The 22955-nt window shown below is 54.8% G+C and overlaps 2 protein-coding genes across 10 annotated transcripts in view; both read right to left on the minus strand.

The window, feature by feature from the left end:
* Nucleotides 1–925: 925 nt before the first annotated feature.
* The window catches only part of LOC107145204 (dedicator of cytokinesis protein 6), a 55556-nt gene continuing 33526 nt past the window's right edge, over nt 926–22955 (minus strand). For 5 of the 8 annotated variants that reach the window (XM_048795529.1, XM_048795530.1, XM_048795527.1 and 2 more), the window contains 9 exons: nt 22535–22661; nt 22087–22171; nt 21404–21500; nt 21142–21276; nt 20684–20836; nt 20268–20426; nt 20073–20173; nt 18370–18562; nt 17767–18290 (listed from right to left, as the gene is read on the minus strand). In XM_048795529.1, coding sequence (XP_048651486.1) covers nt 18066–18290; nt 18370–18562; nt 20073–20173; nt 20268–20426; nt 20684–20836; nt 21142–21276; nt 21404–21500; nt 22087–22171; nt 22535–22661 — 1275 coding nt within the window. In that variant the 3' untranslated portion in view covers nt 17767–18065. Of the gene's footprint in view, nt 1152–1554; nt 1717–1897; nt 2005–2088; nt 2233–2824; nt 3062–3341; nt 3432–3535; nt 3662–5038; nt 5054–5144; nt 5277–17766; nt 18291–18369; nt 18563–20072; nt 20174–20267; nt 20427–20683; nt 20837–21141; nt 21277–21403; nt 21501–22086; nt 22172–22534; nt 22662–22955 lie in introns of those variants that run through there. The other 3 variants (XM_015489044.2, XM_015489045.2, XM_048795531.1) reach the window with 1 other exon arrangement.
* LOC107145202 (dedicator of cytokinesis protein 6-like) lies at nt 9282–14484 on the minus strand. Of its 2 annotated transcripts, XM_048795534.1 has the most exons (9): nt 14321–14484; nt 13985–14098; nt 13720–13890; nt 13105–13244; nt 12851–13020; nt 10508–10668; nt 10196–10378; nt 9774–9900; nt 9282–9410 (listed from the first exon to the last, which is right to left on the minus strand). In XM_048795534.1, exons 4-9 carry the CDS (start codon nt 13197–13199, stop codon nt 9322–9324), a joined length of 825 nt encoding a protein of 274 aa, XP_048651491.1. In that variant the 5' UTR covers nt 13200–13244; nt 13720–13890; nt 13985–14098; nt 14321–14484; the 3' UTR covers nt 9282–9321. The 2 variants fall into 2 exon arrangements, with proteins under 2 accessions (XP_048651491.1, XP_015344528.1); XM_015489042.2 differs by lacking the exon at nt 14321–14484 and having other exon boundaries at nt 13985–14211.

Genomic DNA, 22955 nt, shown 5'->3' on the forward strand with positions numbered 1-22955 from the left:
CCCAGGGCCAGTAGGGTCAAGGGAAAGGCAGAGTGGTGGGGTGGACGCGGTCTCACCTGCACGGCAGGTGTGTGTGCACGTCGCGGGCGCCCGACTCGTCCCCCTTTGTCCCCGCCAGCCGTCCCAGGGGCTGGATCCCCCCATCGCTGGCCTCCCCCGCCCTCTGCATGCTGGGCGGCCGCGGGGGGCGGGGCTGGCCGGGGCCCAGCTCAGGGAGGGCTCTGGGGCGGGCGCGGCGGCGGGAGGTCACCCTTCCCCCCCACCCCCTGCCCCGCGCAGGGCTGGAAGCGGCCCAGCACAGGCCTGGTACACGGTGGCGTGACCATCGCGGGCTGGGAGGGGGGCTGCTCTAGCGCGAGGTTGCATAGGCGGCGGCTAAGGCCTGGGCGCCAGAGTCAGCCAGACCTGAACTCCAATCCCAGGCTCATCCATCTTTTATTGCACTGAGCCCAAGTTTCCCCATCTGCAAAATGGGGCTAATCATGTCGTCAATCTGACAGGAATGTTGAGGAGATTGCTTAACCACTAGGCAGGAGCCCAATAGAGGTCCCTCAGTAAAAAAGCCCATAAATGGGGTGGCCACATTTTTTAAACTTTAAAAAGTTTCACCTTGCTGGGACTGAACCCAGGGCCCCATGCCTGCCAGGCAAATGCTCTGCCACTGAGCTACACCCCCATCACGGGGTGGCCGGCTCTTCTGGAAGCACTCGGTGAGGACTTGATAAGTGTTGTTATTATTCCCAGTGGATTTGTGGATTATTTGTGTCACTTTCCCCACTAAAGTGTCAGCTTCACGAGGGCAGTCACCACTGTACCCAGCACCCAGGAGGTTATCAGTGTCTCAGTGGGTGTCACAGGACACATGGCTGTGAGGGGATGGACTGTACACACGTGACCCATCCCCCAGTGACCACATCATACAGGCTGCATATAAAAACCATTTTAAATTAAAAAAGGGAGCATCAGTGCACACAGACAGGAGCAGACAGACAGAGGAGCAGAGGGCTCAACCCCAAGTACAGTGCAGACACCCTGAGGCTGAGAGGGCAGTAGGGGCGACTCCCAGCAAGGCACAGACAGCTGAGGCCTGGATGCTGGTCCTCTGGGCTCAGAGGTCTGCCCTCCGAAAACTTGCTCTGTTCAGAGAGTTCCTGGGGGAGGAACAGGGTTAGTCAGCATGGGTCCCCAGCAGGGCCTCCAACTCCACAGGGCTCCCCCCTCCACCTCCTCTTATGACACCGCCCCCTCCTCTTCCAAAGATCTTTTTAAGATCTCTCCTGCCCCTTTTATCTTCGCCCTGATCTGGCTGTGGGGTTTGCAGATTCTTGGAATCCGCCATGAGAGGTATGAATCCGGCCAGTTTCACAGATGTGGAAACTGAGGGTCAGACAGCTGAAGACACATGTCAGGGACATGGCCTCCCAGAGACTGCCCTGCCTTTGTACGTATGGAGATATGCAAAGCTGTGAGTTCCGCCAGTGTTGCTATGCAAGTGTGTCTGTCCTGGCCAGCCTCCGCTTGCCCTCTGTAGGGTAGGGGGCCCAGGTTGGACACCTGAGGCTGGCTGGGGTTGGGGCCAGCAGCTGTGGCAGGCGCTGGGTGAGCAGGGGCTGCAGCGCTTCCCGCAGGCGGCAGTAGTGGCGCTCCAGTTCGCGGTGGTACTCCTTCTGGTCAGGCCCAATCAGGGCTTTGTTCTTCCGCAGAGCGTCCTCACATCTGAGGGCCAGAGGGCAGGAGATGGTCAGCAGAGAAAGCAAGTCCCTGAGGACCCAGCCTGCAGGTAGACCCACCAGGGGGTCAGGCAAACTGAGGAGGAGCTATCAGCAAGAGTGGGGGCCCGTTAAGTGAAGAGCTGGAACGGGGGACACAGGAGCCTTTGGGAGAGTGTCAGACCTACTTCTTGCAGAAGTCCTTGAAGCAAAGCCGCAGTTTGTTATGATGCCGGAAGAGCTTGGGGTCTTCTGGGATCTCTGCCAAAAATACCTGAGCCACCTCCAAGGGACCCTACAGGGTGACAGGGACCCATGAGGGTGCCTGCATGGGGCCTAGAGTCGCCCTGGGAGCCTGCACCCCCCGGACCAGCCGTGCCTGGTTCACAGTGGGCCCCACAGAGCCCTGCAGCACCATCTGTAGCATCTTGGCATCTGGAGGGTCCTGTTCAGTGGCAAAGGCCAGCTCCCGTGTCTTCTTCTGCATGTCCTCGATGGCCACCTCCACTGGTGTAAGCACTGTCTGCGGGTGAGGGAGGGTGTATACACTTGCTGGGACCTGATGGTGTCCTGACCGGGTCAGCCCAAGGAAGCTGGGATCCCACTGAGGGCAGAGGGCCTGAGAGGCTGGCGATGAATGGGCCCTGGGGGCTTCTGTCTGCTGGGCTCTGCCATGGTGGGGGTACTGGTGCAGCTGCCTTTGACTCTGTGGTGGCATGGTTAGGGTTCAGCCTTAGAGGTTAGGTCTGGTGCCCTTGAGTCCAACGTCCCTATGTCTAAGGTCTCCAGGCCTCCCTGGGTCTGGAGGTCAGAGTTTGAGGTGCCCCCCACCTCTCCAACCCAGTTCTGGGGTACTTGAGCCTCTTCCTGGATCTGGGGTCTCCAGGCCTTTCCTCTCTGGCTGGAAGGGGATGGACTGTACATCCAGACCTCTCTGGGTTGCCCTGGACCCACAGTTCACAGCACCTCTCCTTTCTGGGTCTTCCTTGATCTGGGATCCCCATGCCACCCCTTTCTAGGTCTGGATTGCTGAGCCAACCTAGGTCTAGGGTCCCTATACCTCCCCTTCCCAGAGCCCGCTGAATCTGATGCCCCCCTCCCCTCCCTGCGCCCACCTCCTCCCGGTGGCACACACGGATGCGCGTCTTGATGTAGGGGAAGGCGTGCTCAGTGCTGAGCAGGGTCTTGCGCTTGTGCTGCTCGGGCAACTCCCCGTGTGCGCGCCCATCTGGCGTGAAGGGCGTACAGAACAGGAAGGCTCGCAGCCCGTAGTTGCGGTCAAAGTAGGTCACGCGGTCCTTGAGCTCATAAGTGTCGAAGTGCGGCTCCACATAAGTGATCTGGATGTAGGCCTGGGGTGTGGGGTGGGGGTGAGGGTTCCACAGCCCCAGCACAGGCACCTGGGGCCCCAGGCCTGGGGAAAGAGGCCCTGGCTGCCCTGAGTCTGGGGGCTTTTAATTCTAGGGTTCCCAGGTCTTCCTACATCTGGATGACTGGGACTACCCTGAGGAATAGGCTTTAGGAAAATAAGTTTTGGAGTTGCGTAAGAGAAATAGGATTTTAGCTTCTCTGGGAAATAGTATTTAGAATCTCCTTTTATACAGGATTTTGGGAGGATGGTTGAGAGCCCACCTTCTGTGGATCCAGCTTGGACTTGTCCACGGGGTTGGAATCTTTGATGATCTCCACCACATCGTCCCCAAACCTCTCTGTGTAGAACTCCTGAGGACATGGGGCTGACTCGGAGCTGCACAATTGCAGCCCCCACTCCAGTCCCCAGGCAGCCTGGTGTCCTGCCCCCCTCATCCCCCAGAGACTGGACTTGCCTCTAATCGGTGGGAGATCTCAGCTAACTTGGTGATTGAGGGCTCCTTGTACACAAACTCCTGCTCGTCCAGGTCCCCAAAACGTGCGCCATAGAAGCCCACTCGGAAATACGTCCCGAATACACGCTGGGGCTGGGAGAATGGGGTTTTGAGGTCTGGGAGGCACCTCTGGAGGCCTCCCTAATCCAGAGATGGGTGTCCTTGTGCCCCACAAGGCAGAACGCAGAGGGAAGCAAGATAGGGCTGGGGAAGAAGTTGGCATGGACAAGGGGGACCCCCGAGAACATCAGGAGGGGGTTATGAGGACCTCAAGAACATCCAGTCATGAGCACAAGCAGAGGACCTGGAGAATGTCAGGGCGTAGGTCTGGACCACAGCCAACTGCCCATACTCCCCGACCTGTCTACCTCCCCAAGTTGTTGTTCTCATTTAACACCCCAGACTTCTGTTTTTCCCGCCTCCCTATGCAGCGGTTCATCATCTGGATCCCAATACCAAATTAGGAGCGGGACTGTATTGCTCATATCTGGGTCCCGATGCCCATGGGGCTGGTATGTAGCAGGTGCTACATAAATGCTTGAATGGCTGAAGGGTGATCGGGTTGTCTTTTGCTTTGGGACAGAGGCTCTGGCTGCATTGTTCTAGGGCATTTCTCTCCTGCCAGAGCCTGACGTTTAAAAGAAGGAATCCCTCTTCACCCCAAGAATGCCACCTCCCCCAGGAAAGGAAGTTGGGTGCTCAGGTCACTCACCAAGGCAGATCCGGGCAGGGCGGAGCAGACACGGTGGGGCCGGAGGTGGGGGGTGCACAGAGAGAGACAGTCATGGCAGGGGTCAGATGTCACCCCCCTCCCCTCGGGTCCTGGCCATGGCACCCTATGAGAATCACTCCATGGGCAGAGATCAGGGCTTTGGGGAGGGAGGGGCCCCCACCCAGCACGCCTGCCAGGACTCTGGGTTCCTGCCATCTTTGGCCAGAAAATTCTCCCTAAACTAGGAGATGCCTAAAAATAGAAGGGAAGAGGCGGGACTGGGGGGGCATTAACCAGAGATGAGGAGCAGAGATCCTGTGGGAAGCTGGGAGTTGTGGAGGCAGGACAGAGACTAGACACTTAGAAAGGGAGAGCCAGAGTGACAGGCCAGAGACAGTTGGGGAGAGACGGAGGAGAGAGACACAGGCAGAGGCTGAGAGAGGGCGAGGGAGACCCGCAGCCCCTCCCTCCACACCCCCCATGCAGCAGCAACAGCTAGCCCTGCCTGCGGGAGGGGTGCCTCGAGAGCCACCAGTTGGGTGACTCACATACTGCCCTGGAGATCTGGGGCAGGGGGGGACGTCTGGGGAAAGGGGGGAGGTGGAGGGGGGTGCGTCATCACCCACAGAGCCTCGGGCCCCCTTGGCCAGTGGTCACGCTCTTCTTGTGCCCCCTAGTGGTCCCTGACCGCTGCTGACCAGGCATCACAAGGGTCCCTGAGGCAGGTGGCCTTGGAGGGCAAGTGGACTCACCTCCCAGCCGGAGCTCTGTGGGGGAAAGTCAAGGTCAGCTGGGCCTGGGATGGGGATGGAAATGGGGGGCCCGAAGGCAGTCCTGGGGATCGTGTCCTGGGCCCACCTGGTGCATGATCTTTGTGAAGGCTTCCTGCAGCTTGCCGTGTACTGAGGCCAGCTTCTTATAGTCACGGTGGGCTTCCAGGATGGGGATGAGGTTCTTGTAGACTTCATTCACTGCCTCATAGAGCCCACCCTGGAGTGGGGCGGTGGAAGGCATGGGGTCAGGATCCCCCAAACCCTCTGTGCTGCCTAGAACCCCTGCTGGCTTTGCTCCTGTCCCCCCACTCTGCTCCTACCAGCTCTCCCTCACCTCTTACAGGAAGTCCACCCTGACCACTGTCACCCAGATGGGGCACTGGCCTTTCTGCTTGGCCCCCACAGAGCCCTCTGTGCTCTCTACAATTTGTAACAAGCTTCCAATGTCAGATGATGGGTACATCTGTATTTTGTTCCTTTATTGCTGAGAGGAGCTCTGTGATCCTTCTCGGTGGTGGTGGGGAAACTGAGCCTCAGATACATGAAGGGGTTCCTGAGGCCAGGATCTAAACACCAGCCTATCTGGCCTGGTGCCCGACTTCCATGCCCAATTGTTTCCTGGCACGTGACAATAATCATCTGTAGGTGCGCCTTGCCCCCAGCTGCGACCAGCATCTAGCCTGGCACACAGCAGGTACCCTTAAGTGTTGACTGACTGTCAGAAAGTCTGTGTGCACTCTCTGGCTTCTACCCAAGGACACTGTCTTTGAAGACTCCAACAAAGTGACAATAATTAAATAATTAAAACATCACTAGAGGAGTTGGCATATTGAAAAATATCTCACTGGGAGGGGTGTGGGTGTACCTAGTGGTAGAGTGCCTACCTGGCATGCCCGAGCTCTGGGTTCCTGGGTTCCATACCCAGCATGACAAAAAAAAAAAAAAGCATAAAACCTTATTTCAAAAATATAGGGAACTGACTGCAAACGGATTCCTCAGTTTTTGTCTTTTTAGATTAAAAGACTTCAGAGTCAGGGCAGTGAAATTACCTTGTATGATACTATGATGGTGAATGAATGTCATTGTACATGTATCAAAACAACCCTGCTGTGAACTATGAACTCTGGGTGACAATGTGTCAATGTAGGTTCACTGACTGCAGCAAATGTGTCACTTGGAGAGACGTTGATAGTGCAGAAATCTCTGTGTTGGGAAGGAGGATATGGGAAATCTCTGTACTTGCTGGTCCATTTTGCTGTAAACTGAAAACTACTCAAAAAAAAAAAAGTTTATTTTAAAAAAGTATTTTAAGTCAGGTCCAGTGGTGCATGCCTACGATCCCAGAGACTCGCAGGCTGAGGCAGGAGGATTGCAAGTTTAAGGCCAGCTCCAGCCATTTATTGTGAGGCCCTCAGCAACTTGGTGAGATCCTGTCCCAAAATAAAAAAGTAAAAAAGGGCCGGGGATATAGCTCAGTGGTAAACAGCCCCTAGGTTCAATCCCTAGTACCCAAAAAAAAAAAAAAAAAGTGTTTTAAAAAGACTTAAGATGCATAACACTAACTATTAGCAGGATGATGAAGCTAACAATAAAGTATCATACATTCCCAAATAGCTGGAAGATGGATGGGTGCAGCTCAGTGGTAGAGAGTTTGCTCAGATTGTGTGAGGCTCTGGGTTACATCCCAGCACCATCAAAAAAAGGAAAGACAGAGGACTTTGAATGTTCTTAACTGAAGAAATAATAAATATTTCAGTTGATGGAGACACTAATTACCCTAATTTGCTTATTCCATACTGGTACCTGATTCATATGATATAGACATTGTATCTATGCTTATATCATCACATACTTGTACCAAAACATCAGGCAGGAGGATCAAAACCAGCCTCAGCAACTTAGCAAGACCCTGTCTCTTAGATAAAATATTAAAAAGGGCTGCGGATGTGATTCAGTAGTTAAGCAGCCCTGGGTTCAATTCCCAGTACAGAAATCACATTGTACCCCATAAATACAATAATTACATATCAATTTAAAAATTTTAAAAAGGGACTGGGGCTGTAGCTGCAGCTTAGTGGTACAGCACTTGCCTACCCTGTGAGAGGCCCTGGGTTCCACCCCCAGAACCCCACCCCCCACACGCAGAAAGGCCCCCATCAGCCATAGTAATGATGGGCCCCTTATGGACCCTGGTTTAAGATAGGCAACTGAAAAAAAAAATCTATGTACACACACACAGTGTCAGCGACTGCACCCAGGGCCCTGTGCACGCTAAGCATGTGCTCTACCGCTGAGCTGTACCCCCAGTCTCCAAAATGATAACTAGGAGACATCAGGGACATCCAAACGTGGACCGGGATGAGGTGATAGTAAAGCATTCCTATGAACTCGCTCCTAAGGGAGGAGAGTTTTGTAAAGGGCTTTTTTCTGTCAGTGAGGGCCACACACAGAGGCAGTGAGCACATGACGGGCGACAGCTGGGATGTGTTTCAGGCCGGAGTGTCTCAGGCATGCACAGGCATACGAGTCTTTGGGGTCTCGTTTAAGTTCAGGGCCTGGTTGGAGGGTAGCAGAGGCCAAGGACTCTGTGTTTTTTAAATATGTTTTTAGTTGTAGATGGACACAATACCTTTATGGGGTGCTGAGGATCGAACCCAGTGCCTCACGGGCACTAGGCAAGCACTCTACTGCTGAGCCACAACCCCAGCCCCGGATCTGCATTCTTAATAACCCCCTGGGTGATGTCCACTACCAGCTGGACCATGTTGAGCAGGGGGAGGGTTTAAAATGCACTAGCGGCATGTATTTTATAAAAACTGTGAACTCTGTCCTTTTATATGTCAAAAAAACAAAAAATACTCTAAAATAAACTCCAGGAAAAAAACGTTAGGGACGAAGAAGAGATGAAACACACCAGAATAACACAGGTAGCTGCAGAATTGGGGTGATGGGTATGGGGCAGGGGGCATATAACAACTTTCTTTAAACTCCCCCCACCACCACCCAGTACTGGGGGTGGAACCAAGGGCCTCACACATGCTAAGCACGCATTCTACCAATAAGCTACATCCCCAGTCACTTAAAACTGTTAATTGGCTTTATTTTCAATTCCAGAATTGGGCCACACTTCATTCCATAAAATGGAATAGGTGTTCCAAAGGGTGGAGTGGGAGTTGCTTTTATATTTTATTTATTATTCTGCTGTATAGGGGATGGAACCCAGGGCCTTGTGCCCGCTAGCTAGACAAGTGCTCTACCACTGAGCTACATACACCCCCAGGCCTTTTAATTTTTTTTATTTTGGGACAAGGCATTGCTAAATTTCTAACTTGCGATCCTCCTGCCTCAGCCTCCTGAGTAGCTGGGATGACAAGTGTGAGCCACGGCGCCTGGCTCAGAGGCTGGTTTTATAAAGGACAGAAAAGGGCAGAAGCAATAAGCTTCTGTCTTCCTTCCCATTGCTGCAAAGGTTCTATGGAAACAAACCTCCAGTTGCAGCTGTGTGTGGAAGGAGGGCTGGCTATAGCCAGGCCTGTTCCAAAGGTGTAATGGGGAGAAAGGCAGGAAGAGGGCTTCTGAGGAGCAACATCGTCCTTGCTAAGTCCCCAGCAGGGAAAGGCACGGGCAGAGGTCAGCTGACACCCCGGCGGAGCCCTGTGCTGCAGCCCCGGGCCTCACCATGGTGAAGTAGGCGGCCGCCTGCTCCAGCAGCCCCACCAGCCCCAGCTCGGTGAAGTGCTTCCCAGAGCAGAAGCCCTCCTCGTCAGGAGACAGGATGTCGTCGGAGATGGCGGACTCCTCCAGCACGTTGGACGAGATGTTCTGGGGTGGGAGGTGGCGTCAGACCCTGGCCTGCCCCACCTGGCCTTCCCCTCCCTGCTCGCCACCCCCACCGGCTCACCTGGAAGGACACACAGCCCACAGGCAGGTGGCGGCTGTCTTCAAGCAGGGCCAGGTACTCGGCCACCAGGGCGGCGGCGTGCACCATGCACTGGGCGGCTTCTGCGTGATTGCCCAGCTCCGCGTGCTTCCCCGCCATGTTCTGCAGCCACGTCAGCCGCAGGTCCGGGGAGCCCTGGTAGCCCCGGGCGATCCTGGTGTCCNATTTTTTTTTTTTTTTTTTTTTTTTGTATGTGTGTGTGGTGCTGGGAATGAACCCAGGGCCTCAGGCGTGTTAAATAAGTGCTATACAACTGAGAAACCTCTTTTCTTTATAAAGTGCCTTCCTGGAGTAGCTTGTTACAGTATCACACACACTGGACCTACTTGTCCACGCGGTCTGATGTTTGTTTCCAGTGTGTAACGCTCTTGCGCCATCGAACATTCTCCTGGTTCCCAAATGGGCTCCTCTCTGCGATGTGAGTGCGTGTTCATAGATGTATAAAAACAGGACGACACACATGAGCATGGGAAAAACACAGTATGAAGACACTGTCATGGGAAAATCCTGAGGGATGCTGGGCAAAGCTAAACCTTGCGGAGTAGGCAGGCACCCCAAACCCAAATAACATGAGGACAGATGGAGAATATGGACACTAGTGACACATGGGGGACTTCCTTTTTTGTGTGGGACTGGGGATGGAACCCAGGGCCTGAGCAAGGTAGGCAAGCCTCCACCAATGAGCCACACCCCAGCTGACAGACTTCCTTCTGGGCAAAGCTTGCTGCTGGGGGACTGAGGTGGCCTGCTGGTGGGGACGGGTCCTCCTCTCACCGCGACTCCTCCGCACCATCTCTTGCCGCGCCCCGATGGTGCCCAGGATGGCCTCCTCTAGCCGGGCCTTCATGTCCAGTGACTTCTTGAACGTGAGGCTGTTGATGCGCTCGAAGGCCTTTTTCCCCTGGGGGCCCAGAGGACTGGGGTTCAGAGTGACCTCTGCTCTTTCTGGGCAGCCCAGTCCTTCTGCTCTGGGCCCCATACAACCTCTAGGACCTTCGCTAGAAGATGCAGCTCACTTCTCTCTTTCCCATCTCACCACCTTCCAAATTCTATTCTTATTCCTTGGCTGACACAGAACTAAGCCCTTTTGACCTCAGCCTGGCGGGAGCCTGTGCGCAGACACCCCAGCCCTGCGCGCCAGCCCACCGGGCCCCTTGAGCCTGCCCTGCACCACAGCCCCACCCATTCCCTCGGACCTTGTACTCGAAGGCCGCCAGACAGAGGTACAGCAGATCCAGGAGCCGCCCCAGCTGCGGCAGGGCCAGGTCAGCAGCCCAGCGCTGCAGGAGGGCTGGCTCTGCGTTTTTCAGGACCCACAGCACGCACACCAGCAACGTCCGGCTGGACTCAGCAGAAAGCGGGCAGCCGGAGCGAGATGCCTGGGGCCAGAGAGGGCCAGAGCCGGTTCATTTTCTCCACTTGAGACGAATACTGGCCCATGTGTTTCTCATGACATGACTTCTCTCAGCCAGCTGGATGGTGTCCCCGGGCACAAGCCTCATACTTACGGTTGGAGGGCCCTGTGAGATGCTGGTCCGGGAGCCAGGGGCCAGGGGGCCACCCGCAATGGCCATGGCCACCGACGGGTTGATGGTACTTCCAATATCCCCTTCGCCTTCAGTGTCTGAGTCGAGCATGGAGGCCAGTCTTGACCGCTGGCCTGGGCCCTCTGCAGGGAGGTGGGGATGGGGGAGAAGAATGAGTCCTCAGCAAGTGCCAAACCCGGGCCCCAAGTTCCAGAAGTCTCACATCACCCCCTCCCCACCAGGTCAGGCTGGGATCTGACTTCTACACCCAGAACCTACTTTCTGCTTTTAATTAGATATTCTAATTATGCTACTGTTTGTCAGACCCACAGAAGCCTGGGCTCTGTCTACTCTGGGCACTGCTAGGTGCTCAATGGCTAGACCACAACCTGGCCCACAGGACTCTTAGGGACTCAGAGGGCTGCGTGTGGTGCTGTGCACCTGTAATCCCAGCTATCTGGGAGGCTGAGGCAGGAGGATCCCAAGTTTAAGGCCAGCCTGGGCAACTTGTGAGACCCTGTCTCAAAGTAAAAAGGGCAAGGATGCACCTCAGTGGTAGAGAGCCCTAGGGTTCAGTCCCTGGGACCACACACGCACACAAACAGCAAAGAGGATGAAGACCATGACCACAATAGGAACAGCAGCAACACGGTGGCTGTTCGTACAGCACCCATTTGTGTTTCCGCAGCCTCCTGCTCTAATCAGTCGGCAAGGCCCCGGGTTCAATCCCCAGCACTGACTGCAAAAAAAATTTTTGTTTTTTTTAAATTAACTCTTAAACTTCAAAAGAACCCTGAGGCAGGTATTTTTATTATTCCCTTAAGGATGAGGAAACTGAGGTACAGATAGGTTACTTGTGCAGACTCACAAAGCAGGTAAAGAGAAGAGCTAAGAGTTGAACCTCAACAGTCTGATCCCTAAATCTATTATCTTGAAAAATATCCCTGGCCCCAAAGAACTGTCACCAGAGGGAGGAGCTGAAAACAGATGTACTACAGATTTTTCCCTTGAGTCTCAGTGTCTCTCTCTCTCTCTCTCTCTCTCTCTCTCTCTTTTTAAAAGACTGGGCCTATGCTGCCCAGGCTGGTCTTGAACTCCTGGGCTCAAGTGATCCTCCTGCCTCAGCCTCCCGAGTAGCTGGGACCACAGATGCCCCCATGTCTGCCTTGCGCTGGAGACTTCTGAAACTCTAGCCCAGCTCAGCGTAGGAGGGGACCCGCCCCTCACGGCCTCTGCCTGACAGCGAAGGGAAGAGCTCTCTGGGGAAGACCACATTGCTTCAGCCCTGTGGTTCCTTTGTATACAGCGTCCAAAACACAATAAAAAAAAAACACAGGACACATGACCAGACAGGAAAATGAGACGGAGGAGAGGAAAAGGGGCAGCAGAGGCAGACACACGAATACGACAAGCTGATGTCCGCAGATCTGCCACGTGTGGGGTGTGAGCTCCAGTCCCAGCTGCTCGGGAGGCCGAGACTGGGGATGACTTGAGCCCAGAGATTTGAGACCAGCCTGGGCAGTGCAGCAAGACCCCGTCTCAGAAATGAGTAAACAAATTAATAACGTGGTTAAAATCAGAGGAAAAGACAGGCACAGTGGGCCAAGAGATGGAGAGATTCAACATCAAGATGAAGGCTATGAAAAACAATGAAATTGGACATTTTTCAAATGAAAATATAATATCTGAAATTAAGAATTCAATGGCAGGGTGGACAGAGGCCGTAATTAGTGACCTCAAAGACAGGTGGACAGAACACTTCCCAGGTGAAGCACAGAGGTAAAGGAGTGGACACAGCTGACGTGTGACACCAGGCGGACGTACGTGGAGCGGAGTCCCAGGAGCGCGGAGAGAAAGCGGAGCAGGAAAGAAGTTCAAGAGAAAACCGCTGAGAGCCTCCCCGGAGGGTGGACGGGACTGACCCCCAAGGCCCGGTCTGTGCTGCCGGCCGCTGTCTACGAGGTCCCTCTGTGGCCCGGGGCGTCTGCTGATGAGTGGACGCACAGCCCCACCTTCCTCTCACCCAGTCGTGTCCCACTGTCCCCCCACATCCCCTCAGGAGGTGTCAGGACAATGCCACTTGTGGCTGGGGGCTGACAATACGTCAGAGCTACGGTACCTCAACTGCTCTGTGAAGTCACTGGTGCCATTACTGTCCCCACTTTCCGGGTGAATCTAAGGCTGGAGAGGCTGCGGGCTCCACAGAGCCTGCGGTACAACTGGCCTCTCGCCCCTGCTCTGACCCGAGAGCTCTGGCCTTTCCCACCCTGGCCTTGGGGGACCGAACCCTGGACCACGTGACCCACCCCTCCCTGGCCTGCTGACCAGCAAAATCATGTAGCCGTGGCAGAGTGTCCCGTGCGAGTGACAGCAGCGGCAGGTACAGCTCGGCCACTCGGGCCTTCACGGTGGCTTCGGCGTAGCGGGGGTCCGTGTCGTGGCTGCACAGCAGGGTGTGCACGGCGCTGATGGCCTTCTTGTGCAAGAGGGATGCCCTGTGGGGCGACGGGGTGCTCAGGAGGGAGCACGTGCTCCCGGCGCAGCCACTTGCCCTGGGGTCCCGCAGAATCTGGGCTCACCCTTCGGCCTCAGGTTCCAGGGCCAGAGCCAGCTCCGTCAGCAGGAGCCCGGCCAGAAAGTGCTGCTGCCGGAACAGTCCGCTCAGCTCGAACATGCTGGCCACCTTGGGGTCCGGGGCCTGGCTGGAGAAGGTGGAGCTCTGCAGAGGGTCGGGAGAAACGGGGGACGGCAGAGTGCCTGCAGTCAAGGGGCGGAGGTGAGGTCACCTCAACGCCATCTTGGAGTGACTGGAGTTATGATATCATGAGATGAGAGACTGGGGTAACTCATCTGGAGGTGACAGCATGGGGTTAAAGCCAGCACTGAGAGTCTGAGGTCACCTATCTGTAGGTGACAGGTCATGGGGGTCAAAAGTCAGAAGACTGAGAAACAGCAGGTGGAATGTCACTCTCAGATTCAGGGGTGAAAAAAATCAAGCTTTACTTCCAGGGAAACTGCCAAGACTGATGGGCCAGGGTGAAGGTTCAGAGGTGAAAAGTCAAAGGTAAAGGGTCAGCCCACCTTGGCAGCAGCCCTGGGTCTCAGCGGTCCAAACAGAAATGAGGGAACCACAGAGGATGGGCTGAGGTGTGTTCCAGGCCAAGGGGAGGAGGCAGAAGTGGAGGCCTACCTACCTGGGAGGTTGTGGAGGACACAGATGGGGAAGGCGAGGCCGGGGGTGACAGGGGGCAGCAGGGGAGGTTGAGGGTCACGTAGTGCTCGTGGCTGCACAGGATGCGGGTGAAGTCCAAGCGGAGGGTCAGCAGCGCTGTGGGGTTAGGGGCGGACTGTAGCCGCGTGGCCACCTGTAGGGAAGGGGCAGTCACTGGGGATGCCAACGTGGCCCTGTGCATCACCCCATGTGTCCTCCGCCACGTCACTGGCCACGCTGACGCCTACCTGCTTGTAGTGAGCTCGCACCAGGTTGAAGACGAAGCCGCGGTCTGCCAGGGACAGGAGGTCACTGAGGAAGAAGGCCAGGCTGGCGTTGAGGCGTTCGGCCAGCTCTGCGTCCTGGGGACACAGAAGCTCTCAGTCCAAATCCACACTGCCTTGCTGGGCTGTCACCAAGGCCACTAGTGACCTCCACGAGCTGTGCCATTGCCCCAGAGCCCTGGGTCATCCTGACACCTCCATCTCTGGGCTCGAGGAACTCAGTCCCTTCCTGGCTGTCCTCCCTGACGTCCCTCCCTTCCCCATGCTCCATCCAGGATGCTCTCTTCCTTCCACTCTCACCCAGATTTGAATAGCACGCCAGCTGCAGAGCTCGACTCCACTCCAAGATACTGCAGCTTTGTCCAGAGTTCAGAACTGGGCAGACTACATTTCCCAGCCTCCCTTGCAGCTGAGCACAGCCATGTGACCACAATCTGGCCAGTGGGATTGAAGAGGAAGTGAGGCGACCACTTAAGTGGAAGGGAAGGTTTTCCCCTTCCCACAGCCTGCAATGTCTGATGTGGGCGCCATGGTGAACCCCCAGGGCCAGGGCCAGGGCCAGGCCACACTCTGGAGCTCCTTGTAGCCTACATACGCTCAGAAATAAACTCTGTGATCAAAGCATTTGAACTTTGTGATTTTTAAAGCATTTGTGATTGTGTTCAAGCACATTAATCTCTGCCCTGATACACACATAGCAATCATTTAACAAGCATCAATTGAGCACCTGCTGTGTGCTTAACCCTGTGAATGAGACAGACACTGTCCCGTTGCTTGTCTAACACACAGTCTCATGTGGGGAAGAAAGACAATAAACAAAGGAACTGCAGGTTCAAAGACAACAGAACAGGGCGAAATTTCACAATTTCCAAAGGATGAGAAAGAGCCAAGGGGAGAATGGCATTCTAAGTAAAGGGAACAGTGAGTGCAAAGGCACAGAGGCAGAATGTGCCTGGAAAGTATGAGGAACAGAAGAGACCAGCAGGACCTGAGATCTGGTGGGGCCTTGTTCTGCCCTCCTGCTCTTGTCAACCACTTGGTGGCCTTACAAGTTAGCCTCAGTTAGTTCCCTGCGACCCTAAAGGAACTGGACTCTGAGTCCACAGGAGGACAGAGACTAAGTCAGCCTTCTGTATGGAGGCTGATAGTATTCGGCAAATATTAAGTGAGTGAATGAAACACAGTGGCTGTGGCTGATGTCCCCTGGGGGCAGCCACAGTGCAGCTGCTCAGGAGCACGGCTCTTCCCTGCAGGCCCTCTGGGGTTGGTTTCTGCACAATCCAGGTCAGCCCTTGGAAAGGCTCCCATGAAGCCAGACCTTCAAGACCAGCCAGAGGTCACATGGGATTGTGCAAGGGCTGGCTTGGGCCAGAATGTGTTTCAAAAACCAGAAAGTTCCTTTTGAATCCCAAAGTGCTATTTCTCTTTAAAATCAGACATCAGGTCTCAGCAGAGACATTCCTGCGGGGTTTGGGCTGGCGGGAGCTGAGCAGGTTGCCCGTCTGAAGCATTCTCTGGTCACCATAAGCCCCCCTCTCCTCACTGAAGCTGGCAGTGAGGACCCAGGCTCTGCAGCGGGTGGATGGCTTCAAGTCCTCATCCAACCCCTTTCCTGTGTGTGGCACCAGGTTAAGCCAATCAGTTATGCTCTGCCTCAACATCCTCGTCAGTAAAATGGAGACAACAAAACTAATTTCATAGTTTTCATTGTGGCATACTCATAAATCATGTCTGTAAAATACTTTCAAACCGAAATTAAATAATTTTATTTATTTATTTATTTATTTTAATATTTATTTTTAGTTTTCTGTTGACACAATATCTTTATTTTATTTTTATGTGGTGCTGAGATCGAACCCAGCGTCCTGCACATGCCAGGCAAGCGCGCTACTGCTTGAGCCACATCCCCAGCCCAAATAATTTTATTTTGCTCTTAAAAATTCAAAATAAAGGGTCTGGGGCTGTGGCTCAGCGGTAGAGCACTTGTCTAGTACGTACAAGGCCCTGGGTTCGATTCTCAACACCACATAAAAAAAAATAAAGGAATAAAATAAAGGTATTGTGTAAAAAAATTAAAAGAAAGATTTTGAGCAAAAAAAAAAAAAAAATACCAACTTAACTATGGGCTGGGGCTGGGGCTCAGCAGTAGAGCACGTGCCTAGCATGTGTGAGGCCCTGGGTTTAATCCTCAGCACCACATAAAAAAAGTAAATAAAATAAAGGTATTGTGTCCAACTACAACTAAAAACTAAATATGGGGAAAAAAAAACCTACCTTCATGTGCAATTAGGAGAACTTTTTTTTTTTTCGGTACNAGGCAGGAGGATCAAAACCAGCCTCAGCAACTTAGCAAGACCCTGTCTCTTAGATAAAATATTAAAAAGGGCTGCGGATGTGATTCAGTAGTTAAGCAGCCCTGGGTTCAATTCCCAGTACAGAAATCACATTGTACCCCATAAATACAATAATTACATATCAATTTAAAAATTTTAAAAAGGGACTGGGGCTGTAGCTGCAGCTTAGTGGTACAGCACTTGCCTACCCTGTGAGAGGCCCTGGGTTCCACCCCCAGAACCCCACCCCCCACACGCAGAAAGGCCCCCATCAGCCATAGTAATGATGGGCCCCTTATGGACCCTGGTTTAAGATAGGCAACTGAAAAAAAAAATCTATGTACACACACACAGTGTCAGCGACTGCACCCAGGGCCCTGTGCACGCTAAGCATGTGCTCTACCGCTGAGCTGTACCCCCAGTCTCCAAAATGATAACTAGGAGACATCAGGGACATCCAAACGTGGACCGGGATGAGGTGATAGTAAAGCATTCCTATGAACTCGCTCCTAAGGGAGGAGAGTTTTGTAAAGGGCTTTTTTCTGTCAGTGAGGGCCACACACAGAGGCAGTGAGCACATGACGGGCGACAGCTGGGATGTGTTTCAGGCCGGAGTGTCTCAGGCATGCACAGGCATACGAGTCTTTGGGGTCTCGTTTAAGTTCAGGGCCTGGTTGGAGGGTAGCAGAGGCCAAGGACTCTGTGTTTTTTAAATATGTTTTTAGTTGTAGATGGACACAATACCTTTATGGGGTGCTGAGGATCGAACCCAGTGCCTCACGGGCACTAGGCAAGCACTCTACTGCTGAGCCACAACCCCAGCCCCGGATCTGCATTCTTAATAACCCCCTGGGTGATGTCCACTACCAGCTGGACCATGTTGAGCAGGGGGAGGGTTTAAAATGCACTAGCGGCATGTATTTTATAAAAACTGTGAACTCTGTCCTTTTATATGTCAAAAAAACAAAAAATACTCTAAAATAAACTCCAGGAAAAAAACGTTAGGGACGAAGAAGAGATGAAACACACCAGAATAACACAGGTAGCTGCAGAATTGGGGTGATGGGTATGGGGCAGGGGGCATATAACAACTTTCTTTAAACTCCCCCCACCACCACCCAGTACTGGGGGTGGAACCAAGGGCCTCACACATGCTAAGCACGCATTCTACCAATAAGCTACATCCCCAGTCACTTAAAACTGTTAATTGGCTTTATTTTCAATTCCAGAATTGGGCCACACTTCATTCCATAAAATGGAATAGGTGTTCCAAAGGGTGGAGTGGGAGTTGCTTTTATATTTTATTTATTATTCTGCTGTATAGGGGATGGAACCCAGGGCCTTGTGCCCGCTAGCTAGACAAGTGCTCTACCACTGAGCTACATACACCCCCAGGCCTTTTAATTTTTTTTATTTTGGGACAAGGCATTGCTAAATTTCTAACTTGCGATCCTCCTGCCTCAGCCTCCTGAGTAGCTGGGATGACAAGTGTGAGCCACGGCGCCTGGCTCAGAGGCTGGTTTTATAAAGGACAGAAAAGGGCAGAAGCAATAAGCTTCTGTCTTCCTTCCCATTGCTGCAAAGGTTCTATGGAAACAAACCTCCAGTTGCAGCTGTGTGTGGAAGGAGGGCTGGCTATAGCCAGGCCTGTTCCAAAGGTGTAATGGGGAGAAAGGCAGGAAGAGGGCTTCTGAGGAGCAACATCGTCCTTGCTAAGTCCCCAGCAGGGAAAGGCACGGGCAGAGGTCAGCTGACACCCCGGCGGAGCCCTGTGCTGCAGCCCCGGGCCTCACCATGGTGAAGTAGGCGGCCGCCTGCTCCAGCAGCCCCACCAGCCCCAGCTCGGTGAAGTGCTTCCCAGAGCAGAAGCCCTCCTCGTCAGGAGACAGGATGTCGTCGGAGATGGCGGACTCCTCCAGCACGTTGGACGAGATGTTCTGGGGTGGGAGGTGGCGTCAGACCCTGGCCTGCCCCACCTGGCCTTCCCCTCCCTGCTCGCCACCCCCACCGGCTCACCTGGAAGGACACACAGCCCACAGGCAGGTGGCGGCTGTCTTCAAGCAGGGCCAGGTACTCGGCCACCAGGGCGGCGGCGTGCACCATGCACTGGGCGGCTTCTGCGTGATTGCCCAGCTCCGCGTGCTTCCCCGCCATGTTCTGCAGCCACGTCAGCCGCAGGTCCGGGGAGCCCTGGTAGCCCCGGGCGATCCTGGTGTCCAAGTGAGAGGGACGTGAGGACGGGTCCCTCCCACACACCATCCACCCACGAGGCTCACTACCCCACCCTCTGCCATGGGCCGCCCATCTGCTTACCTGGTCCCATGTACCCATTTGTCCCCCACCCATCCCCCTGCCAGCCCATCCCCCACCTGCCTGTCCCCTCATCCATTCCCACACCTGCCTTCCGGCTCACCTGGCCCCTCCTGGCCCACCTCACCTCTTCCCCTCATCCCTCTCCTCACTTGTCCTCTGTTACCTGTTTCCTGGTGACCTATAAGTCTCCTCTGCTGCGCCTCGTCCACCTTCTGCTTACCTGACTCCACACTTATCTCCCCTCCTCCCCCATCTGCCTGTCTCCTCACTTATCCCACCCCCTCCTTCTTTCTTGTCCCCTCAACTGCCACCCCATGTCACTCTCACTTTGCCTGCTCATGAGCTCACCTGTGGAACCCTGACCCCCCTGAACTCACCATTCCTTTCTGTGCACTGTGTCACCTGACCCCCGTGGGCACCTCCCAGGTACCCTGCCATCCCTATCTCCAACAGGTGGGTCCCCCTGCCCAGCTCCCAACTCCACGTTTCTTTTCTTTCTTTCCTTTCCCTCCTGCCCCCCCTCCCTCTCTCCCTCCTTCCTTGAACAGGGCACTCGACCTGAGCTACCTCCCCAGCCTTTTCTAAAATTTTACTTTGACACAGCATCTTGCCAAGTTGCCCAGGCTGGCCGTAAACCTGTGATCCTCCTGCCTTGGCCTCGGGAGAACCTGGCACTACAGGTGAACTCCCCAGTCTCTGCTCCCCTCACCTCTCCTCCCCTTCACTTGTCCTGGTTCTCATCTGTCATTCTGTTATCATCTGGAATTCCCCCCACCCACTGGGGATGGAACCCAGGACCTTGCATGTACCAGGGAAGCGCTCCGCCACCCAGTCATCTCCAGCCAAATACAGCTTGGATCTCAGTGTCCCCCAGAGCCCATGAAGTAAAGGCCTGACCCCCAGAGGTGCTCTCAGGAGGTGATGGGTCTCTTAAGAGGTGGGGCTGCGAGGGATGTCATCAGGTCACTGAAAGCCCTGAAGGGGATCTGGGGCCCCAGCCTCTATCTCCTCCCCGGTGTCCTGGTCACAGGGAGGGGCCCTGCTCTGCCACATGCTCCTACCATGTGTCTCTCTCCACGGCACAAAAGGAACGAGGCTGATCACAGACTAAAACCTCCAAAACCATGAGCCTGGAGGAAGCTTCTCTATGAGCTGACAGCGCGGGTCCCTGTCACAGTGCAGGGGAGCTGGGCAGCACACACGCTCCGCGGTGCGTTCCCTGGTGGTCCCCTGTGTCTCGTCGTCCCCTCAGGGGTCTGTCTGCTGGCCGGCCAGCTTCACCTGTCTGCTCTCCTGCCCCTTTACTTGTCCCTCCTGTCACTGCAGGCTTGCTCCTCCCCGCCGCCCCTTCTCTCCTGGGGCCAGGAAGCACGGGGCAAGGCCGCAGGCCAGGCGGGCAGGCTCACCGGTACATGAGGTCGATGAGCATCTCGGGGTCCTCCTGGTGCTCCTTCATCTTCACCGTGTCGGTCAGGATCATGTGCAGGTTGAACATCAGGTCCTGCACCTGGAGCCAGGGAATGTCCGCGGCCAACGAGGGTGGGGTCAGGGCTGGGAAGGGGAGGGCAGACCGCTGGCCCAGGGTGGGACACGGGCGTCACCTGCTCTGCGAAGGTGCTATCCCGCAGCCCCACGTCCTCCTCAGCGTAGGTAAGGATGGTCTTGAGGGACCGTCGCAGGTGCTCTTCACTGAAGTTCTGCGTTGTCCCCACAAGGGACGACAGTGACATGGTCACCTGCATCTTCACACGGGCAAAGTTCTGTGGGGCAGGGGAGATAGAGTGGCCCAGGAGCCTGGACACCAGGCCCCATCCAGCACCTGCCCAGGCTGCCGGCTGCTACCCCCATCTGCATGGAGGAGCCCATCCCACCTGAACCCCTCATCCTGACCCCTCTGCCCACCCAAGATGCTTGAGATGCTCGGTGACTGCCACCCCTCCCTCTTTCCCCTTGGGACACTGCGACCCCCACAGTTGCCCTGACCCAGCCTGGCCTAGGCAGCCCCTCCCCCACTCACATGGCCGATCTCGTAGTTCTGGCGCATGAGCAGGTACAGGGAGGCGCTGGCGTGCGTGCGGATGGTGCTGATGCGGCTGCCACAGTGTCGCAGGAGCCTCAAGCAGAGGTCGGCACACAGCTCCGTGTCCTCCTCGAACAGCAGCTCTGGGAACTGCCCCCGGGACCCAGAGGACACTGTTTAGCCCTTCCCCGTCCTGGCTCGGGAGCTGCCAGATGGGGCTGGGCAGGGGCATCGGTGTTCTGCCCTCTTTGGCCATCAACAGTGGCCTGTGAAGTCAGAGCTGGCTCTGCACCCTTGCTGTGTGACCCGGGGGAGTGGGGTGACCACTCTGAGCTTCAGTCCCTTCCTCTGTTAAATGCAGCTAAGGAGACTGTTTCATGAAACTGTCAAGTAAATGCCCAGTGAATGGGCAGCTATTATGACTCTGTGAACTGTGGAAGTCGAGGGGTGCTCACCTTGGACACCAGAGCCCGCTGGGTGGCCAGGCCATGCTGCAAGAAGAGGGCACTCTGGGCGCTGCCCAGACTGTACAACACAACCTTCAGTACCGCGCCCAAGACGCTTTCTCGCGCCTCTGACAGCATCACCGTCTTTGGGGAAAGGGGCCAGAAATCCAGGTATTAGAGACTGGGGTGGTTACAGGCTTAGGGAAGGAAAGGGAGCGCAGAGTTGGAGATCACAGGGCACTGTGTGGGCACATGCTGGATCAAACCCTACCTGAACGATGATTTCCAGCGTGTCCAGAACCACCAGGCTGGCTTCTGTTGCCAGGTTCCCATCCACCAAGGCCTCATGCTCCATTTCATCCTTGGTCCTGAAGGGGAGATGAGGTCTTGTGAAGCCACTCAGGGCCAGATCCCATGTCACAACTGAGCTCCCTTCCTCCACTGGTTGCCCAGTGGGGCAGCAGCTCTCTAGAACCCCTCCCTGCCTGCTGCGGTTCCATATAGTTTGCATGTCCCTCGAGGGCTCATGTGCTGACAGCTTGGTCCTTAGTATGGCAATATTCAGAAGTGGGGATTAGCGCAATGTCCTTACGTCCCTCAGAAGAGATTAAGGTCGTTCTTGTGGGACTCCTTAGTTCTCAAGAGTGGACTGGTGGAAAAGCCTGGTTCCACCCACACAGGCTCCCACCACCATGATGCCATCTGCCAGAGGCAAAAACTGATGGGGTCACCTGGTCTTGGACTTTCAGACTCTAAACCATTTTTCTTTTCTTCTTCTTTCTCTCTCTCTCTCTCTCTCTTTTTTTTTTTTTTTTTTGTATGTGTGTGTGGTGCTGGGAATGAACCCAGGGCCTCAGGCGTGTTAAATAAGTGCTATACAACTGAGAAACCTCTTTTCTTTATAAAGTGCCTTCCTGGAGTAGCTTGTTACAGTATCACACACACTGGACCTACTTGTCCACGCGGTCTGATGTTTGTTTCCAGTGTGTAACGCTCTTGCGCCATCGAACATTCTCCTGGTTCCCAAATGGGCTCCTCTCTGCGATGTGAGTGCGTGTTCATAGATGTATAAAAACAGGACGACACACATGAGCATGGGAAAAACACAGTATGAAGACACTGTCATGGGAAAATCCTGAGGGATGCTGGGCAAAGCTAAACCTTGCGGAGTAGGCAGGCACCCCAAACCCAAATAACATGAGGACAGATGGAGAATATGGACACTAGTGACACATGGGGGACTTCCTTTTTTGTGTGGGACTGGGGATGGAACCCAGGGCCTGAGCAAGGTAGGCAAGCCTCCACCAATGAGCCACACCCCAGCTGACAGACTTCCTTCTGGGCAAAGCTTGCTGCTGGGGGACTGAGGTGGCCTGCTGGTGGGGACGGGTCCTCCTCTCACCGCGACTCCTCCGCACCATCTCTTGCCGCGCCCCGATGGTGCCCAGGATGGCCTCCTCTAGCCGGGCCTTCATGTCCAGTGACTTCTTGAACGTGAGGCTGTTGATGCGCTCGAAGGCCTTTTTCCCCTGGGGGCCCAGAGGACTGGGGTTCAGAGTGACCTCTGCTCTTTCTGGGCAGCCCAGTCCTTCTGCTCTGGGCCCCATACAACCTCTAGGACCTTCGCTAGAAGATGCAGCTCACTTCTCTCTTTCCCATCTCACCACCTTCCAAATTCTATTCTTATTCCTTGGCTGACACAGAACTAAGCCCTTTTGACCTCAGCCTGGCGGGAGCCTGTGCGCAGACACCCCAGCCCTGCGCGCCAGCCCACCGGGCCCCTTGAGCCTGCCCTGCACCACAGCCCCACCCATTCCCTCGGA

Source organism: Marmota marmota, unplaced genomic scaffold (genome assembly GCF_001458135.2).
Source record: "Marmota marmota marmota unplaced genomic scaffold, marMar, whole genome shotgun sequence".
In the NCBI taxonomy this organism is placed as follows: Eukaryota; Metazoa; Chordata; class Mammalia; order Rodentia; family Sciuridae; genus Marmota; species Marmota marmota.